Source organism: Schistocerca americana, chromosome 1, assembly GCF_021461395.2.
Source record: "Schistocerca americana isolate TAMUIC-IGC-003095 chromosome 1, iqSchAmer2.1, whole genome shotgun sequence".
Classification (NCBI taxonomy): Eukaryota; Metazoa; Arthropoda; class Insecta; order Orthoptera; family Acrididae; genus Schistocerca; species Schistocerca americana.
The window spans coordinates 367790701-367813560 of record NC_060119.1 but is presented as its reverse complement, the minus strand read 5'-3'; the positions used below and the strand labels follow the sequence as shown (position 1 = coordinate 367813560).

General features: G+C 40.7%; 1 protein-coding gene across 1 annotated transcript in view; it reads left to right on the top strand.

The window, feature by feature from the left end:
* The window catches only part of LOC124600467 (eukaryotic translation initiation factor 1A, X-chromosomal), a 39780-nt gene that overhangs the window by 452 nt on the left and 16468 nt on the right, over positions 1-22860 (top strand). The window contains exons 2-4 of the mRNA XM_047136164.1: positions 16550-16633; positions 19985-20088; positions 20524-20656. Of these exons, the coding sequence (XP_046992120.1) occupies positions 16550-16633; positions 19985-20088; positions 20524-20656 (321 nt within the window). The remainder of the gene's footprint in view (positions 1-16549; positions 16634-19984; positions 20089-20523; positions 20657-22860) is intronic.

The window sequence follows — 22860 nt, the reverse complement described above, 5'->3', positions numbered from 1 at the left end:
TATCGCTTACTTGAGTAAAATATCTACACAGTTGGGTTTGCCACTTATGAGACAACCCGTCGTTGTAAGGTGTATGCCTGTCATAACACCTCTAGATTATTGCTGAATCGGAGAGACACGCCAAATGATAAATGTCCTTGCTATTTCAGAGAATATATAAAGAGAGACTTGAAGTAACAAGATTTTCTGCTATTCACGCGCTTACTGTGTACCATTTCATGTAGTTGGCATTAGTTAATCGCCGACACTGATCATAATGAACATACAAACTTTATGGCCTCCTGATTAATGCCATTAATTGCTGGGCTCCTGAAATATCGAGTGACGTAGCTATAAGAATGGAAATTAATAATCTTTAGACTGTTACAAACAGACAAATGAGCCTTATTTTTTATTTTTAGCTTCGGATATGTCCAATTTTCAGAATAAATCGTGCAGGGTCTACAAATGACTGTAAAACTTAGTCTGTAATTTTTGTATAGCCTAGTACCAGAAGGAAAAATTGCTCAAACATCCTGCACAAATCGTAGGCCTGTGGCATAGTCGAGAGTGAGTTAAATTTAAGATTACGTATTAGCTAGTTGTTTTCCAGATTACGTATTAGCTAGTTGTTTTCCAACATTTTGAAATTGTTGAATGTGAACAAAGTGTAAGAATTTTGTTATGTTCGTTTGTGATTAGGCCCATATATAATAGACATTTAAATTTCACCCTTTTAATGGCATTCTATAGTGTGGTGTTCTATATTGTTGTAAATGGCTGCTGTACAGGAGACTAGCTGCACTGTTTTGTACTGTCATATGGTCCTCAGCAGTTGAGACATTCATATTGTCTTATTCTATTTTGTGGAAACCATGGCTTCAGTTTGTTGAATTCAAATCAAATAATAAATGTTTAGACAGGCCAGTATGAAATAGGAAGGTGCAGCTGCAAAGGCACTGGAGCAGCATTGCTGTCAGACAACATAGATCTCTCTCACACACACACACACACACACACACACACACACACACTCTTCTGAGCTTTCTTTTCATCTTTAATTTGGAAAACTAAAATAATTTGAAATTGTTGCAAACTTCAGAATTATTTTGTAAATGAGTAATCATAGGGTGTTAACTGTCTTGATGATTGAAAATGTGAAAACTCAACCGTGGGAAATGGCATTAATGCCTTAACTTTTTTAACTATGATATTTATTCAGAAAAATTAGGTATCTGACATTTTTTAGTCATGTATAAATTATTTTCTCTAAAACTCCTTTTCTGAATTTTCAAAAAATGCACGAGGTATTATTTGGTCATCATACTTGTGGAAGTTACAGGCCCTAACCAGAGGCAACAATATTTTTCTGGGCAAAATGTGAGAAACCATGAAGTTAAGCCTATCTACACTAAAGCTCAAAAAATCCTTGACATGTAAATGTTTGAAACGTTTGTTGATGTAGATTAAATGTAATGCAAAATTGGTATTTCACAGCCAAAATAACTGGCAGTGCTGTTATGTTAGTTGGGAAGATGGTTTTAATTTTGTTCAAGCATTTTATAACAAAACTAGATATACAAAGTGATTGTAGGTTTCATGAATTTTTCTATTTCCGATATTTTTCACAAATTTTTACTGTCTTCTGTTTTGATTTTCCTACTTTAGGATTCCATGAATTGGAATTGCCTACAGTGCTTTAGGGTTTGAAATGTAAGGACCAGTGTGTGTGAACGTAAAAAGGCAATCAACTGACTGTTCAGGACTTTTTCTTATTCTCCATGCTTCATCAGTACTACATTATTTTGTTTCCAAAGTAGCCAAATTCCGCCACTTCATCTTTCACCTTGACTTTTAACTCCACTCCTGAACTGTTCTTTTATTTCTGTCATTGCTTCGTCAGTGTACAGGTATCAGAATGGTGCCCCAATGGCAGATATGACGTTCCGAAAGCTCTTGGTTTGTGGAATCACTGTCAATCCTTATAGAGGATATTTTTGCTCTCCAAGGGAAACGTAAAGTGTAAGTGAAAAAAAGTTCCACGATTCTGCAATTGTATTCGCCAGTCCTTTTTGAAAATCCAATGATCTGTAGGCTGCGTGGCATACTTCATTCTTCGAGTGACCCATAATAAACTGCTGCTTGAAGGGAAGCAAGTTCTTTCACGATCTGTGAAGAAATTCATCTGACTCAAATTCCTTTCCAGTTCTGAGCAATATTAGCTGATATTGTAATTTCAGTAACTGCCAGTCCAGCATTACTGCAGTTTGAAAGGGGGAACTTTTGTAATCATCCACATTGAAACAATTTTGGTAAACAAATTTAGTATTTGTGCTTGTTCTCTTGTCATCTTCCATATGATTGCCATAAGCTTACTGGCTTTCTGTAAGAAAAAAGAAAAAAAAAACTACTATGAATTTTTTGTCAGACCAGTTGGCAAAATTTTGCTCTAAACTTCGTTTAATGCTTTTGTCATTGCTCGCCTTACACCCATAATTTTTTTTTTTTAAAGCTTCGTTTGGCCCCACTTAAATCGGTGATGAAGCTACTATTGCTTCTCTCGTAGCTGTCAATGATTTCTTGTGAGAAATGCCAAGTTGCAGTATTCCAAGGTCCCATCAGGATGAGCTAAGCCAATCGAAGGATCAGTGAAATGCTATGCCACACCACTTGCAATAAGACCATACTCAGTAAAGCAACATGCTGTTTAAATAATTTTATAGGTTGAAGACAACAGTACCAAGCTTTTGTCCTAAAATATGATTGTTTAGAAATTTGTAAACTCTAGCTGCCCTTTCCTGTTTTGTCCCATTTTGCCTAGTAATGCTCAGAATACAGTCGTGTTTCAGCCTGGTAAAGTGGTGTTCGTAGTTTCTTTGTCATAAGGATGCATGAGAGCCTAATTAAGGATCACACTCTCATTTTTGAGCGAGTGCTAACTTGTTTGGTTCCCATGGTCCTCAGTGCTTATATGTATCTGTTAAATTATATGTAAAATATTTTGGACAAGAGTCTAGAACAGTGACACGTGTCATTACTTACATATTTTTAGAACAAGAGTTGGCAGCTTTGGGATCTGATGATAATACAACAGGATATGTCAACAATTTCCAATGAGAGATCAGCAAATATGTGTTTTAAAGCAAATATAGTCAGGAACTGCTCGAAATTCTGACTTCAGTATAACCACAGAATGTCAATATACATAGAAAACCAACAGTTCAGGAGATGCGCGCCATAACAAACAGTTCTGTCACATCACATAATATACATCTGTGTTACTACTTGAACTGTTAAACAACTGTAGCTACACTTTTTTTTCATTAATGATTGTAAATTAGCTTTTTCTCAAAACATCAAAAGTATTGTCTTCACTAACTCTCAACCAAACTGTCACTGTCCATCCTAACTTAGATCTTAAGCTAATCGACATATTGGTCTGTCAAAGCACTCCTCAATGCAGGGAAGTAGAAAAAAGTATGGTAGCTTTGGTGGTTGCAATTTAAAGCTATTCTTATATATGGACATATTCATAACTAATTTACAAATAATATTGAATTTGTTTTAACACTCAAATTCATCACCTTTTTGTTCTTACTTCTAATTGATTACCTAAAACTAGCCTTCCACAGACTGTGTGAAACACATGTTGACAATTTATGTACCATATGGAAATATGACAATGTTTAGCACTGCTCCCTGATTTTAATTTCAGCCCTTTTAATTAAATGGTGTGCAGCAGAAAGGTGGCACAAACTGCTGTTAAAGTAGAGTAAATGCAAATCAGTTTAGCCATTGGCTCTTACTCTTTGTATATTTCATATTCCCTGCATACTTTTGGTTGGAACAGCAAGCAACACAGTCGGTAAAAAAGGATTTGATTTAGCATATGGTCGCAGTTTGTTTACACTTCATTCTCTCTCTCTCTCTCTCTCTCTCTCTCTCTGTGTGTGTGTGTGTGTGTGTGTGTGTGTGTGTGTGTGTGTGTGTGAGACATCGTGCAGCCAACTACTATTATGCATACCACTATAGTCTTCGACCAGTGGTGTGAGGTGACACAGTGTTTGTGGGAGCCATTACTTGTTGTCGGATGGCAGGCATAAATGTGAATTGGTTATGATGTGCTTGGCACCCATGAGGTGATCTCCTCATATGAGGGTCAGATGTAATCAACTGCAATCCTGGCGACGTGTGTTCCTGCCCTCCAACATTGGGCTACTGTCACTTAAGAATGCCTCACAAATCTGGATATTGTGCAGTTCGACAAGCCGGCCAAATGAGACCCACAAACAGGCCCTTTTCAAACTCTTGTCAGGTACTGATAACAGTTTCTCTCATGAGTGTGTGGCACCTGTGTCCTTAACAGTGGTAATTCAGTGTCTAGTTACGAAACTATATACGACCAGCACTAATGCACTCATGTGACTCTTCTACACTCTGCTACAGAGAACATTAGCAATGTAAGGAAAATATAGATTGCTACTTACCGTAAAGAGGACACTTTTAAGTTGCAGACAGGCACACTTAAAACACTTAAACTACTTAACACATTATAGCTTACAGCCACAGCCTTCGTAAGAAAAAGAATGATTTACACACACACACAGATTCATTCACACAAGCAAGCACACGAGCATCATCTCTGGCAGCTTGGACTAGAATTTTTAATTGTGCCTGTCTGCAACTTGTCATCTTTATGGTAACTAGAAATCTGTCTTTTTTTACACTGTTGATACTACAACCCAGAGTTGCTATTGTTTGTTACATACAGTAGCAACTACGTTTGTCATCCACTGATGGTGTATGCATGTACAAAGCTACATTGACAGTCTCTTCCAGACACTTCACTTTTTGTGTAAGGCAGTGTACATCACACTTACTTGGGAAGCAAGCTCGACAACTGTGTGCCAAGATTTAGGGCTTCCTATCTTTTAAGGTTACACTTTATACCATGTGTTTGCTATAATCCCAGAAAACAAATATCTTTGTAAATATTTCTTAAAGAATTATTTTAGCCATGTACTGTTATGTTTTATTCATACAATGGCATGATGACTGTACTTGTACTGAAACTGGAATTCAGTAGACAAAATATAAGCACAGCTGTAGACTAAAGCAAATACTTATTTCTGTATGTTATGTATTCTACTGAGCTTGAACTTGTATTCGTACATGGGTTGTCATATTGGATTGGTTTACCTTCATTCTTAGACATATCTTGTACTCCTATCCTTTCTTTATTTTCCAGCTCCGCAAACTTTTATTTTTATATTCCCAATTGTTCACGAAATTGGGTTCTGATTTTGATCTGTATTGCATTTTATATTTATTGGTCCTGTGGATCATACATTGCGCAGGAATATGGGGATATGGGGCAAATGAAGTAACTGCAATAAATTTTGAACAGAAACTGTTGTGTGGTTTACAGTACATAATAACATAAGCATAACACATGGGAAAAACAGTCCACAAATTCCCCCCCAAGAGGGTCCACAACTCTCTTGTAGATACATACGTGACGAACACAGGACCCAGAGCTAGTGCAGCTCTTTCCTTTCCGGGCTGTATACCTTCCCTTTCCACATCCCTCCCTGTCTCCCGATCCATCCCCCCCCCCCTCCCCGTCCCCCTGCCTTGCCCCTTCCCTTCCTCTTTCCCCTAAGCTCAGAGACGGAAGCTTATGGCTGTAAGACGTGGTTTCTCTTCTTTTCCCTCTATATTGGAAAGTCTCTGTTGTCACTTTGTCCTTCTCTTTTCTTTGATTCTTCCTCTTTACCTTCCTCTCTGCTGCTGCGTTTGAGACATCTTCTCTTCTTTCCTATTCTTTGTTCCTCCCTTTCACTTTCTTTCCTACCTGTGCGTGTCTGAAGACTGACCCACGTGTTCCCATGCGTAGCAAGTGACAGGGTAACACATAATTCCCCGCCCCAGTAGACAAGTAGGGTAAAGGCCAGCCCCAGGGAGGGGTGATTACTGGAGCTGGTACCTTCCGAATGTGCTGATTGGTCCCTCCGTCCATTTCTCGGGAGGTGTGGGCAATTACCTAAGGCAGGAGTGCCTTCGAAGAGGATCCCAACTAGGAAGGAGCGCACCATCGGGGACACTGGTAATCATGGGGAATACTTTCACAATGGTTTCCTCTACTTCTGCTGACAAGAGAAAGTTAGATCAGTCTCAGCCTCAGAAAATTCTTCCGTCAGTGCCAAAGTTCCTAGTTGTTTCTTGGTCTGACAAAGGTCAAGACTTCTCCACAGTCAACCCTGTAATTATTCAGAAAGATGTTGATGCAATTGCAGGTCCTGTCAAGTCTCGTTCCCAGTTGCAAAATGGCACCTTGTTGCTAGAAACAGACAGTGCCCTCCAGGCACAAACATTGCTTCGAACTACACTGCTACACACCTTCTCTGTCCAGGTGGAGGCGCACTGTATGTTAAACTCATCGCGTGGGGTGGTTTATACAAGATCTCTCAACGGATTATCCAATGAGGACATTCAAAATTACCTGTCTGATCAGGGCATAACGGCCGTACATCGCATCGTGAAAAGAGTTGAAAAAGACTTGGTAGCAACCTGTACTCTCTTCTTGATGTTTGACAGAGTTCAACTTCTGTCCAACATTAAAGTGGGGTATGAGATCATTTCAGTTTGCCCTTAAACCTCCAACCCTACGCATTGCTATCGGTGTCAGCCATTTAATCCTACCAGCCAGTCGTGTTCCGATATGGCCAAATGCGTTACATGTGGCAGGGATGCCCATGAGGGTGATCGTTCACCTCCATCCCCTCATGGCATCAACTGTGTGGGCACCCACACTGCTTCCTCTAGAGATTGCCCTGTTTTTAAAGATGAACAAATTATTCAAGAAATCAGAGTGAAGGAAAAGATGTCTACCTTTGCTGCTCGTAAGTTATTCACCAGTAGAAAGCCCACTGTGCTCCCAGCGGGTAAATATAACATTATCCTCACCTCTCCTCAACCTACTAAGGAGGTAGCCACGCAGACTTACTTTCTCACCATCAGCGCCATGCTCGTCGGATTGGCCAGCCCAAAGATCGCCCTTTCCACCTCCCCACTAGGCCTATCACCTGCTCACTCTAAGGCTCAGGCTTCATCGGCTCCTGCTAAATCAAGGGCCCCAAAATTGGACTCCCAGACATCCAAAAAAAAGCCTACTTGCAAAGATTTTTTACTTGCCCAGACCTCACAGCCATCAACTCCTCCCTCATCTCAACATCCTGCTTCCAAGAAGGCTCATAAGAAACAAAGTTCCTCTCCTTCTCTGCCATGGCGTGTCTCTTCTACAGCGCCACCCAGTGGTAGTCGCCCTCGGCTGTCTTCTGTGTTGCAAAGACACACCGCTGGAGGCCTATCAACCAGCCGATCACTGGGAGCAGGAGCTGCCCCCGAACAACCTATGGATCAGGATCTTGCCTTTGGCTGAATGCCGTTCCACGCTGTCGGCCGCTGGCTCTTGTAGTCGTTGAGTTGATGGCAACTGTGGTGAGGTTTTTCCTTTTTCTGTCCACCCTATGTCAGTTATCTATTGGAATGCCCGCAGAATTTGCTCCAATTGGGAAGAATTGTCGATCCTCGTACGATCCTGCTCCCTGGTCATCTTCTGTTTTCAGGAAATAAAGCTACATCCTGATAATCGCTTTGTCCTCCCTCATTTCCATCTGTCCAGTTTGATCTCCCCCCTGTTAATGGTGCATTAGCACATGGGGGGCTTATGATTCTCCTCCATTATACTATCCATTATCACTCAATCCCCTGAACCAGTCCCTTCCAAGCTGTCGCTGTACGTCTTTCCCTTTCTGGATACATCTTCTCTCTTTGTACCATATACAGTCCATTGTCTACACCAATGGCAAGAGCCTATCTCCTTCATCTCCTTGGTCAGCTCCCACCGCCTATTTGCTGGTTGGGGACTTCAAACGCCCACCACACACTTTGGGGATTTCTGTGTCCTTGTCAGAGAGGCTCCCTACTGATTGACCTCTTCCACCAAGTGGATTGTGTTTGCCTCAGCACTGGAAACCTACATTTTTGTCTGCCTCCAAGTCAACCTTCCCTCATTTGGCCCTTTTGGTCGGTACTCTTCAGCCAGTTCGGCACTTTGAGTGGTTCGCTCTTGCTGATACACACTTGAGTGACCATTTTCCATGTGTTCTTAGATTACATTCACAACTGCCATCTATGCACCCTAGACACTGGAAGTTTTCCCAAGCTGATTGGACGTTTTTCTCCTCTCTGGCAACATTTGATGACCGTCAGTTTCCTAGCATCGACAGTCAGGTCACTCGTGTAAATGAAGTTATTTTGTTTGTACTGTGGAATTTTATGCTGTTTTCCAGGCTGTCCATACAGTTGTTGCCATAAGTGGCTACAGTAAATTCTATGCTTGGATTCCCTGAGCTCTCTTCTCAACCTCCAAGCTCTTTATCATGTCCACCCTCTGGTCCACCTGATTCAGGACTGCTTCCACATGCTCCACTTGGGTGCAGTCTCTGTGACATTCATCTCGATCCCAGAGCACGTAAGTATCCATGGAAACGAGGCAGCTGATACAGCGGCAAAGGCTGCAGTTTCTCTTCCTTGTCCCGCTGTTTGCATGGTTCCCTTTGCCGATCTACAGAGCTTTTTATGTCGCCGTGTTGCTCTTTTATGGCACACTCATTGGCCTACACTTCCCGATAATAAATTACAGGGCGTAAAACCACCTCCCAGTACTTGGACCTCTTCTTCTCGGCTTCGTTGTTGGGAGGAGGTAATTGTAACTAGACTCCGGATAGGGCACTGTCTTTTTAGCCATTGACATCTTTTAGGTGGCGATCCATCCTCCCCCGCTTTGTCCCCACTGCTCTCAACCATGGACAGTGAGACACTTTTACTTCAGTGCCCCTATTTTAATCCGCTACTCACCTGTTTATGGCTGTTGCCTGATCTACCGTACCTTTTAGCAGACGGCACACGCTCAGCCGATTGCATCCGTGAGTTTATTAGTGTCAGTGAGATGACATCGGTCATTTCAAGCTCTTTTTCGGGGAACCCCCTCCCCCAAATAGCAGTTCCCTTGGATTCCCTTTTGTTTCAAGTTTCCCTCCTTTGAGAGTTTCGATCCCACTGCTGCCAATTTAAAGTTCGGCTTATACCCTTCACTAAACCACAGAATGGGCACTTATGACCGTAGCAGTTTTGTGCCCTAAAACTACACATTTCTTATTTTGGCCTTAATTGTATAAACTATTTAATTTTTTTCACATGTTTATATAGTAGATAAAAAGTCAACAACACTGTAGTAGCAATTCTGCAGCAAGTAGTCACACACTGCAGTTTTGAATTTATGCAAGCTAGATATTGCCATAGTTTTTGTGTAGGTAGCTTGTTGTGCAGTTTTTACAGGGATCGTTTTTGTTTCAGTGTTGCGCATGCAAGTTGCACATGTAAATCTTGATTATTCCTTGGTGTGGTACGAATGAATTATTTTGAAGCAATCTTGCTGTTGTTGTCTATGATTTTTCCTTATAAACATTATTCTTTTCATATAGCAGGGTGTATACGCGGACAAGGGGAAAAAATTCCCGGATTTCCCGGTTATAAATACCCTTTATCGTGGGTGAAAACATACTTTTTTCCTGTTAACTGACAGTATATTTTCCCTCGGAACTGTAAATCTTATCAGTCCTTTGAATGGTTATGGTTTTATACACGGGAGTGTATTTCAGTTAACATTGTCAAAAGCTTTCTCTAAGACTACAAATGCTAGAAACGTAAGTTTGCCTTTCCTTAATCTATTTTCTAAGATACGTCGTAGGGTCAATATTGCCTCACATGTTCCAACATTTTTACGAATCCAAACTGTTCTTCCCCGAGGTCGGCTTTTACCAGTTTTTCCATTCATCTGTAAAGAATTTGTGTTAGTATTTTGCAGCCGTGGCTTATTAAACTGATAGTTTGGTAATTTTCACATCTGTCAACACCTGCTTTCTTCGGGATTGGAATTATTATATTCTTCTTGAAGTCTGAGGGTATTTCGCCTGTCTCATACATCTTGCTCACTAGATGGTAGAGTGTTGTTAGACCTGGCTCTCCCAGGGCTGTCAGTAGTTCTAGTGGAATGTTGTCTACTCCCGGGGCCTTGTTTCGACTAAGGTCTTACAGTGCTCTGTCAAATTCTTCACGCAGTGTCATATCTCCTATTTCATCTTCATCTACATTCTCTTCCATTTTTATAGTATTGTCCTCAAGAACATCGCCCTTGTATAGACCCTCTATTTACTCCTTCCGCCTTTCTGCTTTCCCTTCTTTGCTTAGAACTGGGTTTCCATCTGAGCTCTTGATATTCATGCAAGTGGTTCTCTTTTCTCCAAAGGTCTCTTTAATTTTCCTATAGGCAGTATCTATCTAACCTCTAGTGATATGCGCCTCTACATCTTTACATTTGTCCTCTAGCCGTCCCTGCTTAGCCATTTTGCATTTCCTGTCGATCTCATTTTTGAGACGTTTGTATTCCTTTTTGCCCGCTTCATTTACTGCATTTTTATATTTTCTCCTTTCATCAATTAAATTCAGTATTTCTTGTGTTACCCGAGGACTTCTACTAGTCCTCGTCTTTTTACCTACTTGATCCTCTGCTGCCTTCACTACTTCATCTCTCAGAGCTACCCATTCTTCTTCTACTGTATGTCTTTCCCCCATTCTTGTCAATTGTTCCCTTATGCTCTCCCTGAAACTCTGTGCAACCTCTGGTTTAGTCAGTTTATCCAGGTCCCATCTCCTTAAATTCCCACTTTTTTGCAGTTTCTTCAGTTTTAATCTACAGGTCATAACCAATAGATTGTGGTCAGAGTCCACATCTGCCCCTGGAAATGTCTTAAAATTTAAAACCTGGTTCCTAAATCTCTGTATTACCATTATATAATCTGTCTGATACCTTCTAGTATCTCCAGGCTTCTTCCATCTATACAACCTTCTTTTATGATTCTTGAACCAAGAGTTAGCTATGATTAAGTTATGCTCTGTGCAAAATTCTACCAGACAGCTTCCTCTTTCATTTCTTACCCCCAATCCATATTCACCTACTACCAAATTCGTCACCCATGACTATTATATTTTCATCTCCCTTCACTATCTGAATAATTTCTTTTATCTCATCATACATTTCATGAATTTCTTCGTCATCTGCAGAGCTAGTTGGCATATAAACTTGGACTCCAGTAGTGGGTATAGGCTTCGTGTCTATCTTGATCACAATAAGGCGTTCACTACGCTGTTTGTAGTAGCTTACCCGCATTCCTATTTTTTCATTCATTATTAATCCTACTGCTGCATTACCCCCATTTGATTTTGTATTTATACCTCTGTCTTCACCTGACCAAAAGTCTTGTTCCTCCTGCCACCGAACTTCGCTAATTCCCACTATATCTAACTTTAACCTATCCATTTCCCTTTTTAAATATTCTAACCTACCTGCCCGATTAAGGGATCTGACATTCCACACTCCGATGCGTAGAATGCCAGTTTTCTTTCTCCTGATAACAACGTCCCCTTGAATAGTCCCCGCCCGGAGATCTGAATGGGGGACTATTTTACCTCCGGAATATTTTACCCAAGAGGACGCCATCATCATTTAACCCTACAGTAAAGTTGCATGCCCTCGGGAAAAATTATGGCTGTAGTTTCCCCTTGCTTTCAGCTGTTCGCAGTACCAGCACAGCAAGGCCGTTTTGGTTAGTGTTACAAGGCCAGATGAGTCAATCATCCAGACTGTTGCCCCTGTAACTACAGAAAAGGCTGCTGCCTCTCTTCAGGAACCACACGTTTGCCTGGTCTCTGAACAGATACCCCTCCGTTGTGGTTGCACCTATGGTACGGCTATCTGTATCGCTGAGGTACACAAGCCTCTCTCCCCCCCCCCCCCCCCCCCCCCCCCCTCCATCTGCAAGGTCCATGGTTAATGGGGGAATTTGTGTGATGTCCCCGTTTCTTCTCCTTCCCCATTCTAACAGTCTTGTTATCACTAATTCTGTAACTATTGCTGCCAATGTCAAAGCTTATTCGCAGGTTAACTTCACTAACTCTGCCAGAATCCCTGGTTTAGTTATTCCGCTATTATTCTCCAGTTAGGCGTTGTAACATGTGCGTACAACACCTTTTCTATGCTTCTTCTAGAATAGAACTTCAGGCGGCTGCTAGCCGGGGAATGTACAACTGGCCCTTACTAGTATAGCAATCTGGTAGAAAACTTGTCAAAATTTCATTTTCTTGGATACACCGAGAAGGTAATACGTAATCTTTCTTACCAGTTATTCGTTTATTTTCACTCCTGTAGTCTGACTCTATTGATTTTACTAGTAATTATAACAGCGCTCATCATTCGCAAATCCAAACAACAACACAGTCAGACAGCGGCCTTACTCCGCTCAGCTCGTATGGCTCCTTTTGTCTGCAGGAAAGTTTGTTTCTACATGCGACGAGGATTCTCCTGACAGAGGCATCATGTACACTATGCACGCTTTCACAAATCAACTTAGGATTCATTCAGAAATAAACTTAGAATGTGTTCAAAAATGTTCAAAAACCGACAGGGATGAGTTTCAAAGTCATATGAATAATCGATAGACTAACAAGCGCTGGATGCTAGGCACTTCGTGAAGCAAGGTTTTTTCCTCAAGAATATGAATTATCTCCCCCTCCTAGATCTGGGCCTGCTGCGCATGCATGAATATGGCAGCAGCTTGGGTGCTCCAGTAAAATTTTTCCCAGTAGCATCTAGCAGCTGGCTGCGACTGCTTACACAGGCAAAAGCCACATTTCGGTAGCCAACATTTCGGTAGCCAGAAGCAGGAGAAGGTACTACTTAACTGTGCATGCACATGATCCTGCTCGTAACTGCTAAAATGAATCTAATGTAAACAGTTGTGACGTCATGCTCACCAGAGTTAATTTGTTGTTATGAAGCATTACATAGTGTTCCTAAAACCTTTGACACATTTTGCTGTTGGCAGACACTTTTAAGAGTACCGAGTTCTGTTGCTGTAGATGGCACATTTCCTTTGCAATTTAAGTTTTACTTTTGTTTTTTCGCTCATTCATGTTTTATTGCTGCAGTATTATTCTGCATTAACGGGATACAGTAATATCTTTTGTTACAGTATCGGTTCTTACCAGCCAAAATCACAAAAAATTAACTGAAAACAAAAACAATGGAAAAATTCCTGGAATTCTAAAAAATTCCCAGTTTTTTCTGGTTTTCTCCCGGATGAAAAATTTCCCGGGTTTTTCCCGGATCTCCTGTTTGTCCTGGGTTGTATACACCCTGTATAGACATGATAATCAAAGAATATGAAGCTTTTTAAATGAAGGCTTTCGTGAAGATTGAGGTGCTTTGTCTTCAGTGGCTCTTGTAATTCTTTTTTGTGCAGTGAAACAGCTTTTGCTGAGTGGTGAATTTCCCCAGGAAATTCAACGATATCTTTGTAGTATTCTCCTTGGGCATGAATTAACATTATTTGCTGTCTGCTGGGGATCAGACATTATGGATGAGATTTCTTTCAGTTTGATGTTATGGTATTTTTTTTCTGTTTAATTCCTGTTTCTTGTCCCATGTGGCTTTCAATTTGTTTGGTGCATTTGTTATGAAGGGACTATTTGCCCTTTTTTTACTTTTTTTATGACCTTAGTTAAAATCTGTTTTTAAATTCCGGAGATGTTGTGTGCTGTGTAGGTATTTGATGAAGTAATCTTCTCCACAGCAGATATTTGTATCCCTGTTGTCTCACTTTATTTTTAAATCCCTTCTTGTGACCATTTTTTTAAAATGGAAAGGAAAGTTCAAAATAATAGCCAAAACTATTTAAGAATTTATTGAACTTGTCACTTACATTTTTACATTCATAGATCTCTTCCCAAGTTTCTTTACTCATACAGTGAACAAAATGTTCTATGTTCTGGTCATAATACTTCCTAGATGTACTTGTTAGGCATTTTGTTGAACCAAGCTGTTTTCCTAGTAATATATTAATTTCTTGGGCTGTGTGGTCCCCAAAACCTATATTGAAGGTTTGTGTTGGATATTTCAAGGGCACATTCGTAAATATTTGATCAAGGACTGTGGCTGAGCTATTTGTGGTGCGTGTTGGTATTTCTATTGTAGCCTTTAAATCAAAAGTTGCTAAGAGGTTCAGTAAACAGTTTTTTGCTTGGATTCACTTGCAAAGCCAATATTGTGAAATCCCTAAATATAATTACTCTTGTTTATTTTGTGAGGTCTTCTGTAATATACACTCCTGGAAATTGAAATAAGAACACCGTGAATTCATTGTCCCAGGAAGGGGAAACTTTATTGACACATTCCTGGGGTCAGATACATCACATGATCACACTGACAGAACCACAGGCACATAGACACAGGCAACAGAGCATGCACAATGTCGGGTCAGATACATCACATGATCACACTGACAGAACCACAGGCACATAGACACAGGCAACAGAGCATGCACAATGTCGGCACTAGTACAGTGTATATCCACCTTTCGCAGCAATGCAGGCTGCTATTCTCCCATGGAGACGATCGTAGAGATACTGGATGTAGTCCTGTGGAACGGCTTGCCATGCCATTTCCACCTGGCGCCTCAGTTGGACCAGCGTTCGTGCTGGACGTGCAGACCGCGTGAGACGACGCTTCATCCAGTCCCAAACAAGCTCAATGGGGGACAGATCCGGAGATCTTGCTGGCCAGGGTAGTTGACTTACACCTTCTAGAACACGTTGGGTGGCACGGGATACATGCGGACGTGCATTGTCCTGTTGGAACAGCAAGTTCCCTTGCCGGTCTAGGAATGGTAGAACGAAGGGTTCGATGACGGTTTGGATGTACCGTGCACTATTCAGTGTCCCCTCGACGATCACCAGTGGTGTACGGCCAGTGTAGGAGATCGCTCCCCACACCATGATGCCGGGTGTTGGCCCTGTGTGCCTCGGTCGTATGCAGTCCTGATTGTGGCGCTCACCTGCACGGCGCCAAACACGCATACGACCATCATTGGCACCAAGGCAGAAGCGACTCTCATCGCTGAAGACGACACGTCTCCATTCGTCCCTCCATTCACGCCTGTCGCGACACCACTGGAGGCGGGCTGCACGATGTTGGGGCGTGAGCGGAAGACGGCCTAACGGTGTGCGGGACCGTAGCCCAGCTTCATGGAGACGGTTGCGAATGGTCCTCGCCGATACCCCAGGAGCAACAGTGTCCCTAATTTGCTGGGAAGTGGCGGTGCGGTCCCCTACAGCACTGCGTAGGATCGTACGGTCTTGGCGTGCATCCGTGCGTCGCTGCGGTCCGGTCACAGGTCGACGGGCACGTGCACCTTCCGCCGACCACTGGCGACAACATCGATGTACTGTGGAGACCTCACGCCCCACGTGTTGAGCAATTCGGCGGTACGTCCACCCAGCACTGGTAGCATGCCCACTATACGCCCTCGCTCAAAGTCCGTCAACTGCACATACGGTTCACGTCCACGCTGTCGCGGCATGCTACCAGTGTTAAAGACTGCGATGGAGCTCCGTATGCCACGGCAAACTGGCTGACACTGACGGCGGCGGTGCACAAATGCTGCGCAGCTAGCGCCATTCGACGGCCAACATCACGGTTCCTGGTGTGTCTGCTGTGCCGTGCGTGTGATCATTGCTTGTACAGCCCTCTCGCAGTGTCCGGAGCAAGTATGGTGGGTCTGACATACCGGTGTCAATGTGTTCTTTTTTCCATTTCCAGGAGTGTATTTTCAAGGTTGCGTAACATGATGTTATTATCTATCACCAGTTTGAGCCCTGTACGGACGAGTTGTATCTGTTTTTTCATCAGTGATTTCACTTCCATTTATGTCTGTCTTTCTGTATAGATAATTTTTCTAAGTAATTTATACATGTAAAATTTATGCCATTTTCAACACAAATGCAACTACCACCACCATGTTTATACAATTTCCTACAAAAATAAGTACCCAGTACAAAATTTAGAATGAATACCAAATGAAGTTTCTCTTTGTCAAGCAATAGTACATTTTGATGAAATACCATCGGGTTTTGAGTGAAAACCGAGTTCTTTTTTTTAACTTTCACCCCTTCACACAGTATTAGTTTCCCTTGTTCTTAATTATTTTACAGATGTCTGTAATCATTTTAATAAAATTCATCGATCCTAGTCTGTTTAAATGCGTGCCATCCTTTCCCAAGCATTTGTTGCTTAAAAACTTGTTAGGATCAACAAATATTGTCCCACGTTTGTCACACTGTTCCCAGATACCACTGTTTGTTTTGCTTATGTAAGAACAGATGTTTGCATTAAGGTTGTCCTTAATCTGCTGCATACCTTTTGGTGACCATTTGGTAACGTGTGCAGTGTGAACATGGGTGATTGCTTTCTGAGTCATTGTTGTAACTGAGTTTGTGGCCAGTTTGTGGTCCACAACACATTTTCCTACCTTAGCCATACTTTAGGTTTCTGTGTTAAAGTTATGCATTTGTACATATGAAAATATAATTTTTTTTTTAAATTCGCTTTTAGGAAAGGGAGGTAAAAATAGGAGGAGAGGAAAGAATGAAAATGAGACTGAGAAAAGAGAGCTGGTCTTCAAAGAAGATGGCCAAGGTAAGTTAAATATTTTAAGTTGTTCTACAAAATACGGAAGAACATTTGGGCAGAGCTGTGGAAGTGGGAGTGGGAGGCTGCATGCACATACCATGCCTCATCACCTCCCACATACACACCTGTTAAGTTTTTCATCATGTAAGTGTTGATTTTTCTGTTTGTATCCTAAAGAAATTGATAGTTAATATTGTCCATGCTAATCTTACTGTAAATATCTACCTGTAGGAAGTTTCACTATTGATAAGGAAAGTTACCCAGTTAAGACATCAATGCATGTCAAGGAGAAGGCTTTTTTTGCGTAACTTCTCCAACCAGTTGTCTCAGTGTGCAAGTTTAAAGTTTAACTGAGTTTGCCTTCTCTTCCTAAAACCAAGAGGAATTTTAATTTCTCAAGGTTTATGGTGAGAAGTTAGGCTCATAATCACAAACACAAAGTTGATCAGTCATGGATACCAGTTGTTTCTGTAAATTTCGTGATGCAGTTTAGGGGTGCTTTTAACATTTTAGTACTAGGCTAATGAATATCTCAGGGTGCGTCTGTTAAGAGTAGAAATCAGCCATGATAAATCAAATAACACCATGACCAGTGACTATTCTGTACATTACAATAGTCACCGTGTCCTTAGGAGGTGAGTCTGTGTTTATCAAAAGTATTTGTAATTGATATAGCATTAATTGCAGTGTGTGCTTAATAAGCACAACATGCTTCAAAAGCATTAGTCCAGTCAACAAAGGAAAATTAGGTTAAGAAATTTGTACAGTTGTAAGTTTATGTACAGTGGTAGGAGCGAGTGCCATGAACGATATGCTAAAAATCCTGACTGGTGGAATGTGTGTGTGTGTGTGTGTGTGTGTGTGTGTGTGTGTGTGTGTGTGTGTGGGTGTGGGGGGGGTAATGTTTTAAAGGTCAATTTATTATTTTTTATGTGATATTCCAGCCACTGATAGTAGACAATATTATACATACTGACAGCGTGTTACTGCTGGGGCAGGCTCTTTAGTGTGGTAGACAGTTAAAACATCCAGCTTGTGAGCTCACTTCACTACAATAAAAAGTACTAACTTAATAAACTGAAAATAACTCCATTGCGTAAACAAGAACTCAGTGAAGTTATTTTGTGTACTCACATAAAGGAACTGGGCAGCAAATTGTGGGGAAGTACAGTCTGTAAACTGAAAAGCAAACAGGTGGTAAAAGTTTTCTTTCCTGGAAGAACACTATAGTTGCTGTACACGATGACTGGGAATGTTTTACCTCTAGTAGTGTAGAACAATGTGCAGACATCTACATACATTCTGTTCATGTGCGTTTCTTGTTAGTATTATTAGAAACTCACATCTGTATTACGCATAGTACTAATGCACTTTGCAAACAGAACCCCCGTCCCTCCCACATGCTTGTCTGTGCACTGTCATCAGTGGTGCCTAAGGTGAGGTGCATAGACATCGCTATAACTTCGTGGTATTCCTATACTTGCCTCTTGCGAGAGTACAGTAGAGAGAGTAGGGATCATCTATTCACTAATCGGTTTTCAGACTTATGGAGGAGGGAAGTGCATGATCACAACGAAGGAGGGAAGTGCCTGATCACAGTGTGATGATCAACCTTCCCGTATGTGTCTACTCTTCCCTCCCTTCTCCAACTTGTCACATCCCCTGAACAAATTTTATCCCTTAATACAGTTCCACTGCACTTAGCTGTTACACACACTTAATATTTCTTCGTAACCCTATTTATTTAATGACAAACATTAGTTTTATAGCATTGAAACACTATTTTTATTACTCTCATTTTTTCCATCCACCTCAGTGTGGCACCTGTTGGTCCTGTAGAAAAAAATACACAACGTTTTTGGGGGTAATTCAATGTAGTCTAATTTTGTGCTGGGAAACATTGTTGCTAGAAGCTACATTTTTAAAGTTGTTCAAGAAAAACATTAATTACTTTTAAACTCCCCTCTGCCCAACCCCCACTCTCAGTTCCCACCAGTCAGGATTTTTAGTGTGTTGTTCATGGCACTCCCTCCTACCACTGAACAAAAACTGATGACTACACAAACTTTTCCCTATTCAACATTTTTTGGTCAGTTTTGGTTGGACTATCTAGACTACAAGGATTTTCAGTAGAATTACGGTTACATAATTTCCAATACTAGTAGCTAATTGACATTTGCAATCAACATAAATGTGTAATCTTCAGTATGCAACAGTAAATTTCCTGACAATTAATTTTGTGCATCACAAGCTGTGATATTAAGATTTTTCAAAGAGAAGAACATTGTAAGTAGAAATATAGTTTAGAAGACAGTCTGAATACAAATAACAGGCTTTAAACAAACTGATGCACAAACTGAGCAGCACCAAATATTCTCAGTGCCTCTGACTGCCCAGTTTTGCAACATATTACCACTTGTTTATCACAGTAGATCACTAGGCATCTTGGATGTATTGAGTGTTCTTCAAAACTCTGTTGACAGTACTATAAATAGCGATCTGCAAACTTACTGTAGTGATATTTTTGTAGAGCTATTCTTTCATAATTTGTCAATAATAGCAACAGCATATTTAGTAAACTTTCCTCAAACTTTTCCGTACTACTCAAGGCTCAACAGACTGCAAGTTTACACAGTTACTAATTATTTGTTAATGATGATCTGTGATTTACATTTGATCTTAGCTCATCAGGTATGTTATAATCGACATATTGAATAGTATATAATACAGTAAAAGAATGAATAGTAATGCAGAAATAAAACGACTACTTCATATGTTATTAATGTTCATGTTTAAATTCAAACAGTATATGATATGAATACCATACTGGAAAGTTGTGGGTGGAATACAAACAGTTGAAGGACTAAAGTTAACCATCATAATATATATGATGGTTCACTCTAGAGGAGTTACAGTGCAATGGCTGATGGGAGAAGCATGTTTCGAATGGTCTCAGTTGCTGCTGACAGCTTTTTCAGTGTGACCAATCTAGTCAACCATAGTTATGACGACGTTGTGTTCACTGTATCTGCAGACTCAAACAGAAGTTTTCATAACACATGGCGTTACAGATCACGGAAATGTTATATGTAATTGAATTTGCATTAATTTAAATTTGTTGTAATGTTCAGTGAAGATACTCTTCACACAAATTATTGAGAACTAAGATTGGTAGCAACCAGAAAGAGTGAATGAATATTGGTTCAAAGTAATACACCTTCTGTCAAAACGGCTACTCCCATCAGCCACTGCTTGGTAACTTGCAATGAAGGAGTAATTGTTTTACACACACACACGTGAAGTAGATCAGCATAATAAATCTAGACTTTTGTAACAAAAGTGAATCTTCTCTTACAGAATACGCCCAAGTCACAAAAATGTTGGGTAATGGCAGGTTGGAAGCTATGTGTTTTGATGGAATAAAGAGACTGTGTCATATTCGAGGAAAGTTGAGGAAAAAGGTAAATTTTTAATATTCTTCTGTATGATCAATCATCCTAGATTCAAGCTCTCATTCTTTGTGTGCAGAAAATGATGATTCAGTAGCATCTTCCAACAATAATTGTGATTGCACTCTTACAAGAAGATGGACTCTGTCAGTCATAATTTAAATGCTAATTGTTTAAAAATGTGTGTGTTTCATAATCCAAGCTTTATTTCAGGGCCGGCCGGTGTGGCCGAGCGGTTCTAGGCGCTACAGTCTGGAACCGCGCGACCACTACGGTCGCAGGTTCGAATCCTGCCTCGGGCATGTGTGTGTGTGTGTGTGTGTGTGTGTGTGTGTGTGTGTGTGTGTGATATGTCCTTAGGTTAGTTAAAGTAATTCTAAGTCTAGGGGACTGATGACCTCAGACGTTAAGTCTCATAGTGCTCAGAGCCATTTTTTTTTATTTCAGGTTTGGATAAACCAAGGTGATATTATACTCATTGGATTGAGAGATTATCAGGATGCCAAAGCTGATGTGATCCTGAAATATACACCTGATGAGGCAAGAAACCTGAAAACATATGGTGAATTTCCAGAAACAGGTAAGAGAATGCAATTGCCTTTCATGTTCAGTGAAAAATGGTATATAATATGTGACCTCAATGAAAGCATACTTAGTTGCTAGCATGATTTTACAAGGTAGCAAATAGATATAGTACTGGTGAAGATAATATATTTTTAAAGTTTCAGCTGGACTGGACTGAAGCACTGAACTGTATGATGGAAACAATTGCATAATTCATGTGTCCAGCAAGTGTGTTAAAATAGGGATCCAAGCAGATTGCACACATATACAATTAGTTCATTCAATTTTCTTACAATTTAGTATTATCATTCTTGCTGATGTTGTCTTCAGTCTGAAGACTAGTTTGATATGGCTGTCGATTCTGATCTATGCTTTAAAAGTCTCTTCATCTGTTAATAACTTCTGCAACCTACAGCCGCTAGATGATTCTTTTTGTAGTCTAGCCTTTGTCTCCCTCTACAATTTTCTGTCCCTCCCCCATTTCCCTCCATTACTAATTCAACTATACCTTAACGGCTCAGGATATGTCTTATCAACCTATACCTTCTTGTCATGAAGTTGCGCTGCAAAGCTCTTTCCTTTGCCATTTCTGTTCAGAACTTCTCCTTTAGTTGCTTGATCTATCTGTCTAGTCTTATTCATTTCTTCTAGTACCATATTTCAAGATCTTCTATTATCCTCGTGTGTATACTTCTCTCTCTCTCTCTCTCTCTCTCTCTCTCTCTCTCTCTCTCTCTCTCTCTCTCTAAAAGTCAAATTGGTTCAGAGAATGCTTTCTAACAGTTCAGTTTTATCTAGCTATTGGCAGTCTGAATTTTGTATATTCTTTACTCATTCCATCTTTAGTTATTTTGCTGCACAAGCAGCAAAACTTGGCTACCCACTGGCTCGTCTGACTTAAGTGTGTGGGATTACTTTACATTTGTATTGCTCTTATTTATGTTCATTTTATTACCCTTTCTCAAGACACTATGCATTCCCTTCAGCAAATCTTCAAAATCCTTTGCCGTTCAAAGTTCATTGCCATTGGCAAATCTTAAAATTATTGTTTCTTCTCCACAACTTCAATTTGTTTTTTTGCATTTCTTCTTATCTCCCTTCACTGCTTACTATATGTACACCAGGAATAGACTGTAATCCTGTCTTCCTCCGTTGTCAACTACTGATTTTCCTACATGTCCAGACTGCCGCCTGTTTCCTGTACAAGCTGTGGATAACATTTTGCTCTCTATATTTAATCTTCAATAACATTGTGATTTCAGTACGTATTCCAGTCAGTATTGTCGAACTTTTTTTCTAAAATAGACAGTAGGTATGTAGCACAAACTTGTAAAGCTTCTGTGATAGTTAAAAGTTAAATAATTTCATCATAAATTCACGTTCTGCTTGTCACTTACCGTGTACATAATGCGTGTTTGGAGTACCTCAGATTCTGCAGTTATGACCATTCAGCTAGTGTGTGCCAGTCCAAGCAGTAGGTTGGGAGTGAACAGTGGGATTTACCAATGTAGAAAAATACTACGTGCTCACTGTGTGTGGAGAATGTAGGAAAAGGCAATTTGTTTTTGTACTGTGTATGCCGCAAATATCCCAATAGACTTCAACCATGTCACAATCATTCATCAAACTCTACAATCAGTTACATGAAAGTGGTAGTGTAACACCTAGGCAATGTAACAGAAGGAAACAAGTGACAGCAGAGGAGGGCGAAATCAATATTCTTGCTGCTGTTGCAGCAGCTCCGCGTGTTAATGCCACAAAAGTGCGCAAGAAAGTAGAATGAGTGAGCAAAGTGTCCTGCACATTGTCCATTGACATGGGTTCTACGGTTGAGCAGGTAACAACAACAATCGTTTGTGGCAGAAAACAAGATCCCTCGTTCTTTATGGTGCCCTGCCAATAGAAAGTCTCTTGGCGGTCGCCGGAAGTCACTACGGCAATTAAGGAGTGTTGGTGAGCTCTACAGTGGCATAAGCAGCACCCTTCCGTGGAGCACCTCATAGCCTTTAAACGGCTCCATGCTCATGTTCGCCAGCTTATCAGACAACAGAAACAGGAGTGTTGGGAGAGATAAGTCACGACCATTGGGTGCTATACGTCACCTTCACAAGTCTGGGCAAAGATCAAACAAGTTTTTGGGTACCAGACCCCAACAGGTGTCCCCAGTGTTAACATAAATGGTGTGATATCTGCTGCCAAAAATGTGATTGATGAGCACTG